General features: G+C 41.3%; 1 protein-coding gene across 3 annotated transcripts in view; it reads left to right on the top strand.

Moving 5' to 3' along the window:
• Positions 1–5152: 5152 nt before the first annotated feature.
• The window catches only part of DOCK8 (dedicator of cytokinesis 8), a 200254-nt gene continuing 193059 nt past the window's right edge, over positions 5153–12347 (top strand). For 2 of the 3 annotated variants that reach the window (XM_059656825.1, XM_059656822.1), the window contains exon 1: positions 5155–5553. Coding sequence is in view for 2 of the 3 variants with exons in the window: in XM_059656822.1 (XP_059512805.1) it covers positions 5501–5553 (53 nt within the window). In the remaining variant the exon portion in view is untranslated. Of the gene's footprint in view, positions 5554–12347 lie in introns of all 3 variants that reach the window. The other variant, XM_059656823.1, reaches the window with a different exon arrangement.

The raw sequence follows: 12347 nt of genomic DNA, 5'->3' as shown, positions 1-12347 counted from the left end.
TGGCTTTAAATACCAGCACACGGAACTTTCTGTATCTTTCCTCAGTTATAAGACAACAATAAAGATATCTGTTTGCTAGAGCTGGTTTCATTTCTCAATGCAAGAGATAAATACAAACAAAAAGCTGGAAGGCATTCATAGAAAAGCACAATTGAAATACTCGAGAAGATAAAACAGATTCTTACTTCCTCCTGAAAGACACATGAAACTTGGCCACTCATTCAAGTTCACTTTAATAAGAATTTATTGAGTTTCTGTTGTGTCCAATACTGGGGCAGTTATTCATTTACTCAACCTACTATGGGATGGGTATTTTTTGAGGCAATAGAGATAGAGCAATGAATAAGTAATACAAAAAAAAAAAAATCCCTGCACCCATGGAACTTACATTCTAGAAACATGAAAGACACCAAACACACAAACAAATAAAACATACAGCCCTAACCGGTTTGCCCAGTGGATAGAGCGTCGGCCTGCGGACTGAAAGGTCCCAGGTTCGATTCCAGTCAAGGCATGTACCTTGGTTGCGGGCACATCCCCAGTGGGAGGTGTGCAGGAGGCAGCTGATCGATGTTTCTCTCTCATCAATGTTTCTAACTCTTTATCCCTCTTCCTTCCTCTCTGTAAAAAATCAATAAAATATATTAAAAAAACAACAACATACAGTATGTCAGAGAGTGATAATTGCTTAAAAAAACAAAGTTGAAAAGGGAGTTTGGAAGTATCTGGACTTGGGAAGGGGGCATTGCAATATTAATTGATGGTCACAGAAGGTGAAATTTAAATAAAATCTGATGGAGATCTTGAATGGTTTGGGGAATAAGCAAGATGTACACATGGATATAGTTTTATCTATAGTCCCATAGACCTTGCATTCCATTAGGTTGTGTTTATTGGTGACCACCTACACTTTTTCATAATTAAAGGGTGCTGTCAGACTGAAAGAGATACCCTTTTAGGTAGAGGTGGAATTTACCAACTTGAGTCAAACTCTGAAGGATGGGGACAAATATTCCTTGAAGGATGTCGGGTAAAGATGACAGAAAGAATGACATAAGCAGAGGAGGCCCCAAGTAAAGAAAAACACTCCTCCTCCAGGGACAAGTGGGAGATCTTCCCTCTGGGAGGTACAGGATAGAGCTAGTTCCGTGCAGTGGAGAAGCCACTATAAGCCAGTGGGAGAAGGTCACACTTGGTCGTAGAGACTATGGAAAGCCACTAAAGTTAGCTGAGTAGAGAAGAAACATGATAAAACAAATATTTTAGTAAAATTAATACAGTGGTAGAGTCAGGTTCAATTGAAATAAGGAGAAAGTACAGGCGAGGAGGCCATTTTCAATCTTATTTCTGTTATTTAGATATTAATTTACAAGGGCCTGACTAGAATGGAAGGGGTAAGAACAGTGATATTTATAAAGGAGTGATGTTTGTAAAAATAAAGAATACATGACTGGCCTTGGTAGGTGATTAGATTTGAAGGGTAAAGAAGAGGAAGAAGCTAGAGCTGACACAATCATAAAGTTCAGAGAGGTGAACGGATGGTGTCATTTTAAGACCAAGCACTCTGTGATCCAAACAGGGTGTGACTCGCTAGGATCACCCAGGAGTGAAAAGCTGAAGCCAGAACCAGATTTCCTGCTTTCCCCCCACGAGATGACTCCAAAGTCTTAAACCTGACAAACAGGGAAATAGTCCTGCCAACAGAAATGGGTGAGTATGAAGGGATAGCAAGCTTACAATTGGGTAGAAGAGGTGGAGAGTTTTAGTTTTGTATCTGTGGAATTTAAATATATTCAAGTGGAAATACCTGGGAGATAGGCAAAACTTCAGGATTGGAAATGAATCTATCTCTTACCAGGTTGTGACCTTGGGCAAGCCAACCTCTCTGAGCCTCAGTTTTCCCAGTTGCAAAGTAGGGATAATGTCGTTACTTAATGGCTGTAATTAATTAATTAATTAATTAATTAATGCTGGTAAAGAGCTTGGAACAGGCTCTGGTACAAGGTGTTTGTATTTGTTTGTTTGTTTGTTTGTTTTTGCTAATCCTCACTCAAGGATATTCTTCTTTCCATTGATTTTTAGAGAGAGTGGAAGGGAGGAGAAAGAGGAGAGGGGGGGGGGAGAGAGAGAGAGAGAGAGAGAGAGAGAGAGAAGAGAGAAACATCCATGGTGAGAGAGACACCAGGGATGGAACCTCCAACCCAGATATGTGCCCTTGACCAGAATCAAACCCTTGACTCTTGGGCAAGGTAAGTGTTATTTAATTATTTGTTAAACAAAATAGGTAAGATACAATGTAAAGAAGGTTGGCTTTCCAGAGAGGTAAGAAAAAGAAGATGCGGGGGAAACTAGAGGAAAATTTGAGATGATTGATAGAATGTCTGTCATAGACATCGAGGGAGGAATCTTGTGAAGGTGAAGACAAAATCAAATGACACAAAGATACACAAAGAGGAGGCCAAGAGAGGTCACAAGTGGAAAGAAGGAGGCCTTTGAAATATGCTTTGGACAGAGGGGCAATGAGGAGAGAGTGGAGTCATTTTTAACCACCAGAGAAATGATGGCATGGAGGATAGTAATCCTGGCCTAAACTTCATAGTTGAATACCAAATACTAAGTAGAATAAAGCATGAACTGATATAAAATGGGAGATTTTATGATTCCTCCCTTCTCTCCTCTCTCTCTCTCTCTCTCTCTCTCTCTCTCTCTCTCTCATTTTCTTGATTGAAAATTCTCAAAATTTGTGGTACTTTCGTTATATTTTTGTGTGTTTGTATGGAAACCTGTATATTTTCACTGTGTATGGAAGTGTATATCACAAACACTCAGAAACTCAGAGAAGCCCATCTGAAAGGCTGACTTACTATACAGTGAACTAAAAACTCTGGTTTAAATTTTTTTCTCTGAATCATCTATTTGTTCCCAGTTTGAAGAAGTACTCATAGAATTGACGTATTAGTGTTTTTCTACCTAAATGTTTGCTTATGGGGAAGGGGGCAGAATTTGCCACCCCAAAATATGCCTTTTTGGGATATTGATTATTTTAAGCTGGTTATTTTTTTGGAAAGAAAAGACTCAGGAAAAACCTTTGACCTTCCCCCAACTGCTTAAAAGAATTTAGATGGAGAACTGCCCCCCAAAGGGAGATATCATCATAGGTAACTACAGTTTAATATGAACTCATGTGACAGACAGGGAGGAACCTAGCAAGTCCTTGACCAAAGTCCTCTCTGGGTCCCATTGTTAAAGATGGCCCAGCAAACATTTATTTACCAAACATTTGCTTTTCCAGCTCCATATAAATTGCCTTTCTGACCTTTGAAATTCCAAACCACAACCCCTTTCTCCTTAGCTCAAGATGGAATATGTCATATGAGCCTCAACTGCCCCATCTCTCCTCCAGCCCCATATTCTTGTGGAAACCCCATATGTGCATATATAATAAATTTGGTTATTTTTTTCTCCTATTAATCTGTCTCACATTGATTTGATTATTGGTCCAGCCAGAAGAACGTAAAAGGGGAGAAGGAAAATTATTTTTCCTCCCCTACACCTATAAATCTCAGTGCAGTAAAAAATACTTAGGGGAATTTAGAAAGCTCTAAATCTTTGTGTGTTTGTATGGAAATCTGTATATTTTCACTGTGTATCGAAGTGTATATCACAAACACTCAGAAATTCAAAGAAGCCCATCTGAAAGGCTGACTTACTGCACGGTGAACTGAAAGAAAAAAGGCTTTCTTTTCTTTGGACCTCTTTTCATGTCCATGTAATGTTAGACTAAACTTTGTCTTATATTCTTAAAGGCATTGATATTCGGGAGCAAAAGTTACCTAACCAGCTCTGTAGTGTGGCTAAACTACCTGAGGCAGCCAAAACCAGAGACAGGAATGGGGGGAGGAGGGGTGATGACAGAGGGAATTCAGTGCTCAGGCATTTTAGCATTAGGTTGTAAACTGCAAACCAGCCCTGTCCAATAGGAATATAATGTGACCCCATATGTGAGCTACAGATGTAATTTTAAATTTTCTTTAATGCAAGCCACATTTTAAAGAGGGGAAAACAAACAGGTGAAATTAATTTTAGTAATATATTTTATTTACCTAATATATGAAAAGTGCCATTTTAACATGTGACCAACATGAAAATCATTAACAAGGATATTTTGCATTAATTTTTCAATACTGTCTTCAAAACTCGGTGTATATTTTCACATTCAACACATCTCAATTCAGACTAACCACCACTTCCGTCAATAACCACATGTGGCTAGTAGCTCCTACGGCTGAACAGTAGTGCAGCTTCAAACTCAAAATAGCTTGCTCTAGTGCAGCGGTTCTCAACCTGTGGGTCGCGACCCCTTTGGGGGTTGAACGACCCTTTCACAGGGGTCGCTTAAGACCATCGGAAAACACATATATAATTACATATTGTTTTTGTGATTAATCACTATGCTTTAATTATGTTCAATGTGTAACAATGAAATTGGGGGTCACCACAACATGAGGAACTGTATTAAAGGGTCGCGGCATTAGGAAGGTTGAGAACCACTGCCTAGAGTGTTTTATTTAAGGGCAAGTTGACAAGAGGCATTACTTAGAGAGAGCTCTAGTTCAGCAAACCTTACACCACCCAGCAACTTGAAATAAACACGGACTTTCCTCTCCACTAAGCATTGGGACTTTCTGACTTTGCTTGAGTTTGGGGCTGGGCTTCCTCCTAGACTTCTCAGTCGGAAACTTAAGTAAACTGGGCTGCAGCATCTTCTTGAATCACAGGAAAACTGCGTGCAGTGTTTCCCCGAGAAAAGCATGGAAACCCACCCACGGTGTGTGTAATCTATAATGTATATTCCTTGGATGGGTTATTCATATTTATTTAAAGAGCCCCAGGAAGCATGATGGGCATATCATTACAAAAGCTGTTTTGTGTTCGGAAGTGTCCACTGACTCATTGTGTTGTTGTTTTTTGTTTATTTATAATCTGCCTTCTCCCGGGCACAGGGTGACCCATTATTAAAGCCTCGCTTAAAGAATTCCCGAATTCGCCAACTCCGGGGGGCGGGCGGAAGGTGCGGGTTCCCGCTCGTGCCCACGCGCCCGGGCAGCTTCGCAGGTTCGGGCGCATGGAGTTTCCGGCCTCGCTCCGTGGTCGCCGGGTCATCCGCCCGCGCTCCCTCCGGCCTGAGGTCAGGGATCGGGAAGAGCGCGCCGTCGGTCGCCGCATCCGGAGGGCCGTCCGCGGCGTGTCCACACCCTCCGCGCCCGCCGCCCGCCTGGCTGCGCACCGGTGGCTGGGCTCGCCGCCGCCGCCGCCGCCGCTCGGAGTTGGGCCCTCCCACGGGTTATTTCAGCGCCGAAGGTGGAAATGCGGAAGTTTCCAGCCTCCACTGACAGATGAGGCTGGCGACTCGCTCGGCATGCGCGGCGAGGGCTGTGCGGCGCCCCGCGTCCCCGCCGTCTGCACCCCTCGACCCTAGAGGCCGACCCGCGGGCGCGCCATGGCCACGCTGCCAAGCGCAGAGCGCCGCGCGTTCGTGCTCAAGATCAACAGGTAAGATGCGCCCTGCGACTCGCGGCCGCACCCGCCCCGCCGGCGGAGCGCGGTGGCGCCGGGGCCGCAGCCCCCGAGTCCCTGGGCGTCCGCGGCGGGGCGCGCCGGAGACGGCGGAGCGCCGGTCCCCTTGGCCGCAGTGGTGGGCACCTGAGCGCGCACTGGCCCGCGCGGCGGGCTCAGCCAGCTCCTCTCCGAGAATCCCACCCCTCGCGCTGGTCCTCGGCCACCTGTGTCCCTGCTCAGAGCAGCCCAGGGCCGCCTCCCACCCCGCCCGCCTGCGCCGCCCTCACAGGGTTCTGACAGGTGGCGGGCCTGGGAGTGTGAAGGGCGCAGGGGTAGCAGGTCCCGGCTTTTCTCACCAAATGCGCCTTACATAGGCGCTGCTCTGTGAAGGGGCGAGTGAAGAAGTAGCTGAAATGAGAGGTTTGCTCTGAGGCAGTGGTTTCAAGACTTCACTTGTCCTGAGTAGGACTCTTGCCCCTCTCGTTTTATATTTCCAGAAAAAGTTTGGCTCCTGCTGACATGGCTATTTTTATTCCCTGGCCCCAAGGAGCTATGAAGTGGAAAAAGTAATTTTTAAAATTCTCCATTTAAATAAACAAAAGGAATGGCCTGTGGTTGGCATTTTTACATTTATAGCGCTCCAGCGAAGCACATGGATCCAATACTCGCCATCCCATTCATAGTCACTGTTGTACCAACTAAATTCGAGCACATTTGCGGCTCCAAGTTCTCACCAGAGGTGCTTTAACTGCAGTTTTTCCACCACTGAAAACTGCTGACAAGTGTTTGGAGACATTTTTGTCTTGTCTTGAGAAATCTAGACTGTCTGGTTAAAAGATAATATAAAACTCGTCCTGAAGGATCAACTTATTATTCTACTGCCCTCACTGCGCTAGGATTTGTTAGTCTTTTAGCTGAGCCTTTGAAAGGCTGGTTTCATAGGAAATTCATGGTCTGCTAGTGTGTGAAGAGGTTTGAAAGAAGGAACTAGAAGTCCAGAATAAAAGAGGCAGTAAGGACTTCCAGAGGGCATATTGAGCTTTATAGGCAATTTTATTTCTACCTGCAGTGTAGCTGTGAGCAAACCATTTCTCTTACCTATTTCTTCATCTTTAAAATGATTTTAATTATTAATGCGTACTGTATATTGATGTTGGAGGTCAAAAGGTATAAGGTACATCAGCGATCTCCCTATGGGGATTTTTTTCTGCATTATGTTTCACAGGAGGGGCGATTCATTTGGCGATTATGGGGGTCAAATGAAGTTACTGATGTATGTACCACTTGTCATAGCTGCTGTTCCTCCATCCTTGTCAATTTGAGGTCAGGAAGTGTGACTCAGGCAGAAAAAGACTGTGGGCTGGATGAAGTTAATCTAGAGAGAGCAGCAGGACCTGAACTAATCCTGTAGGCATTCTTGGAAATAGCAGTGAGATTGGTGTGGCCTGGCTGGAATCAAACCTGCAGATGAGCTCTCTCTTACAAGCTAACTACGTGACAATGGATATGTTATTTAACCTCTCTGAACTTGGGTTTCTTTAAATTTCAAATGATCATAGTACCTATCTTTTATTACTGTCCGGAAGATTAAGTGAAATAGTATGTGTTTGTAGTGCCTGGTTCAGAATAAATGTTAGTTAGCCTCATCAGCATTACATCAACTTCATCATTGCCACCATCATCTCTATTATCACTTTTTTGAGATCCTAAGAAAGAAAGGTAGGAAGAAAAGCTGACCTTGGAGAACTTTCCATACAGAGACCAGTTTGGGTTGGGTATGGTGATGCCAGTGTCTGGTTGGATCTGCCTTGGGGTGGATGTTCTCCCTCATATACTGTCTATCTCTGTGCTGAGAATATCAAACACACCCAGTGGCACAGAATGAGTGATGCCATCTGACCAAGAAGAGCCCCGCTCAAGTTAAATAAAATATAAAAGTTTCCCTAATTCTCAGGCAACAATAAAGACTGAGTGATCCAATTTTGGGGGTTCTTTTTCCCTTTTGAAACATTTTGTGTATGGGGTCGAAGAGCTGTGCTAAGGAGGTTGGCATAACTTATTGTTTAAAGGAGTGGATTAATAAGGATATACCTAGTATTTAAATAATATTAAAATTCACTATTTATTGATCACTCACCATGCCCCAGACACTGCATTACATTTTTAATGGGTTATATCACTAAACCCTTACAAAAATCTTACAAGATTCACATGAAGCCTCAGGTAGAATAGGAAAATGAACCTTGGAGATGTAGTTGCATAAGGCCATGCAGTTTTTGCAAGGCCACACAAGCAGAAGTGGTAGAGCTAGGATTACAAACTGCTCCCAAAACTGTGCTCTTAATTGGCCATGAGCTATTTTGATCCATGTATCTTAAGAATTTCCTTTAAAAGCAAGAGGGAGTTAATTTAAAAAAAAAATCATTTCAGTAGCAGCATTGGCAAATTGTTCTGTATTCTGGTCAGTGTTTAATATCTAAACAAACTAACTGATATTTTGCAATTTTACAGCTGAAAAAGAAAATGTTTTCCCTTGCATGCCCACATATTATTTTTTAAACAGATCAACTTACAAAAGTAAGACAGTGTTGAAATATGGCCATCAGTACACTCAACATGGGTTCATGTTTTCTCACCTTTCTACTCAGAATAATACAAACTATCCCCTAAAAATGTTTATGGAGTAAAATTAATATGCTTCCTATTGAGGAAATGTTGAAATCTCATGTATTAAAATTTTTATTTGTAAAGAACCTCAAGAAAGAGTGAGCAGACTTACCTCACAGTAGGAAAAGAATGTCCCCACAGTTCTCAAATTCTGTGGCTTCTTGCAAGCAGCATTGCCCAGTATAGGGGCAGGGCCAAAGTGAAGGAGGAACCTGGGAATGCCCATCAGTGCCCATTCCCCCACGATTGCCCTGGCTCTCTCATGCTCTTATGAAGCCTAAATTTTCATGTGTTGAAAATCATCATATAAGACTTTTGTTTTGTTTTAAGCACTAAGTAATTGTATGACTTGTTACATTTAACCATTTCTCTAGAACCCACAGCTTAGGGAGATATAAGAGAGAAAAAAACCCACCATTGACTTTTTTCTGAGCTGGAAGAACAACATTTAATTTCTTATAAATGGTATATACTTGTCCTTATTTCAGTTTAATTGATACTGACTTCCTGTGCCCAATAACTAGATCTGAAGTAGGCCATTCATAATAATGTTTGCATTTGGGATTTCAGGCACTGCTGCATTAGATGTCATAATACAGTTTTTGTGTGAGCACCAAGACTTATCAATACCTTTATTTATTACTGGCATTTAGTAGTTTCATAGATTATAAAAAATATTACTAATATTCTGAAAATTCATTAAACAAAGTCTTTTGTTTCTTTCAAGCACAGAATAGATGTAGAACTTGATCAAATATTAAAAATAAAATAAGGAACTTGGATAAAGAGGACAAAAGTGCAAAATGCAGAAAAAACATTAATGACCCTTTGGACATTCAGGATTGAAAGAATAAATGATAATGGCTTATGCTTATATAATGGTTACTTTATGGCAGGTACTGGTCTAAGTCTTAACATATTATAACTCATTTGCCCCTTATAAAGTAGGAACAGTACTATTTCCACCTTACAGGTGAAGAAACTGAGCACAGAGAAGTTATGAAAGTTTTCCCAAAGTCACAAATAGCTAATTACAAGCAGAGCTGCGATTCAACTGCAGGCAGCCTTGCTCCAGAATCCTCCCCCTTAACCACTATACCATGCTGCCATCTCATTTTATCTAAAAAAATTAAAAAAATTGACACTTATTGAGTATTTACTATGTGCCAAGAACTTTATATATCTTTATTTCATCAGTGTGAAAAAGGAACAAAATATTAAGCATAATATTAGTGAGTGATTTATGGAAGATCAATACAAGGAGCTAAGAAGACAGATTGCATTAAAAAATAGCCTCAGTAATTTTGAACATAAGAACCAGAACAAGTTGAAGGTCTAGAGATCTTCCCGAGAAGTATTTGCTACTTTTGTCTGCAAAGATGATGCAAGCATAGCAATATATATGTACTTATATGTATAAATGTATGTCTGCAGTGTAACAGTGCTATTCTTTTTTTAAAAAAATATTTTATTGATTTCAGAGAGAAAAGAAAAGGGAGAGAGAGAGATAGAAGCATCAATGATGTGAGAGAATTATTGATTAGCTGCCTCCTGCATTCCCCACACTGGGGATCGAGCCCACAACTTGGGCATGTGCCCTGACTGACCAGGAATTGAACCGTGACCTCCTGGTTCATAGGTCGATGCTCAACCACTGAGCCACGCTGGCTGGGCACAGTGCTGTTCTTTAGTAGTGGTGGCAGAGGGGGGTGTTGGTGCTTTCAGGAATTACTTCATTTGTCTGATCTACTCTAGACCAAAGACCAATAGTAGAGGCTTCAGGCAACTGAACTCAGAATTTGGCCTTACACATTCAGAGTCATTTTCTCTCAGATTCTTGGGAAAGCCACTCGAACTCTAGGCATCTTGTGCAATTGAAAAAAAACCAAAACTTCCCAGGGTGAAATTTTGAGCTCTGACAATTCACATGTATGTGTGACGCTAATGTTTACTTCTACATGGAAAAGAAGATAAAATGACATAATGTGATAGTGCTCAGGGGACTAGGTCTCCTGTGTCAATCCCCACACAGAGCTAGTGATGGAATGGGGTGATGTTTCCATCGTTTTTATTAGGGGCCTTGAGAAGGCAGGCATGTGACAATACTCAGACTTCTTGCTGGAGAAGGCTAAGAGACAGGAGCTCTTAGTTCATTGTGGTGGCGAACAACTGGCGGCTTCTTCACATCTTGGTCAATAATAAAGGGCTAAAGCAAGAGGAATGTGCTATCTCTATCCCCAAAATTTCCATCTAATTTATTACCAGTCAGCAGCCATTAAGGTTCTCTAGGCTCCAGGAAAACACAACAGAGTTTTTATAGTGTGGGTAAGTGTGGTCCCTGTGCTTCTGGAGTTTGCACAGTAGTGGTACAGTTTTCTGTATTGACAGTTTGCGGGCACACAGAATAAAAACAGGTTGAAATCTCTGCAAGTATATATGAAGGCATCTGTATGCAGGGGGTTGGTGAAATCAAACAAATGGTAAAGTTAGCATATGGTATAAGACCGTTACATTGTGTCCCACTGCGTTCAGCCCAAATGCAGGATCAGAAAAACAGAAATGGTTGTGGCAGAACCAGAGCTTCTCCTGTCCTTTATTCTTTTCATTCATGTTCATCATTAGAAATAGAAGAGTACAGTAAGCAAACATTTCCACCACAGCTGTTGACATTTGGATGTGTCTCCTTCCATTTTTACAAGATTGTATTGTTTATGTTGCCCTAGGATTTGTTTTTTATTTTAAAATATGAATAACTCGCCGTGCCAATCCATGTAGATCTACATTATAATTTACCGAGGTTGTATAAAATGGCCTTTATTGGATATGCAATGACTTATTGAATTAACTCTCTATTATTGGGCCTTAAGATAGTTTCCAATTTTTCATAATAATGTATGGCGCTTAATGGAACAGTCTTATGCATACATCTTTATGTGTTAGTGAAAATACTTCCTTAAAAAGTTTAGGGGTGGAATTGCTTGATCAAAAGAGAGAAACATTTTTCAAGCTTTCGCTACACATGGCCAAAGTGTCTCCCAGAAATTATCTCTATTTACGTGCCCATCAGTAGCCTTCAGTGTGATAATTTCCTTACATTCACACCCTGCTGGGTTTTATCATTCTTTTAAATCTTTATTCTGACCCCCCTCTCTTAAATGTGTCTGACCTCTTCCTGTTGAACTTCTCTTCTAGGTCCCTGTATGACTTCTGAAGTCATTCTTTGGGGATTAAAATAGTCATGCATTCCTCCCTTTTCCTTTGCCTTATATACAGCTAAAGATGGTGGTAACCCCTGCCTCTCACTTTCTGTCTGTTCATAGAATAGGTGGGTTAATGATAATGGTAGATTGTTCTAGCAACTTAGTTCTTTTTAAATTCTGTCTTAGACTCTAGTTGTCACACTTTCTCTTGCATTTTACTTTACAGTATAGCCCAGTCTACCCTTCTTTGCATACACTTTAGCTCTTTTAAATGAAATGGCAAATAGAAAATCAGAATACCTATCTATTACAAAATAAGGTTCCAGATGGCATACTCACTGTTGTGTTTTCCCTTGAATCAGAGTATAGAGAGATGGACTTTTTTCACATTTCTTTGGATTCATCTTCCTCTGGGATTGGCTTTGGGGTTAATACAACATATTAGTATCACTCTGCTCAGAAATCTCAAAGACTTCATGAAGTTTTCCTATCATTTCCATCATACAATGGATAAAATTCATTGTTCTTCCCTTTGAAAGTCCAACATGAAAATAGCAGACAGATTATCTAATGATATTCAGGCTAAACTGAAATAGATTAAGAAATGCAGAACTGTAAAATAACTGACCCTTCTACTTTCTCCCATCTCTTGACTTTCTGGCACATGGATGAGTTAGTAGGCTTGTAAATCCTAGGCTGGTTAGTTTGATAGTTCGTTCGTTCATTCATTCATTCATTCATTCACTCCAGCTAGTGAGGGTTACTATATTCTAAGTACTGTGGTAGGCCCAGGAAATAAATTTTAAAAAGTCATAGCCTTGTCTGCAAACCCAACTGAAAAAGGAGGGAGCCTTCCCTTGCCTCCTAGCCCTCCATACTGGATGTTGTACCTTCAAAATGCTCATCTTGAGGGGTCCTACC

This window comes from Myotis daubentonii, chromosome 11 (assembly GCF_963259705.1).
Source record: "Myotis daubentonii chromosome 11, mMyoDau2.1, whole genome shotgun sequence".
Taxonomy (NCBI): Eukaryota; Metazoa; Chordata; class Mammalia; order Chiroptera; family Vespertilionidae; genus Myotis; species Myotis daubentonii.
The sequence above is the reverse complement of the archived record's forward strand: the minus strand, read 5'-3'. Positions and strand labels throughout refer to the sequence as shown.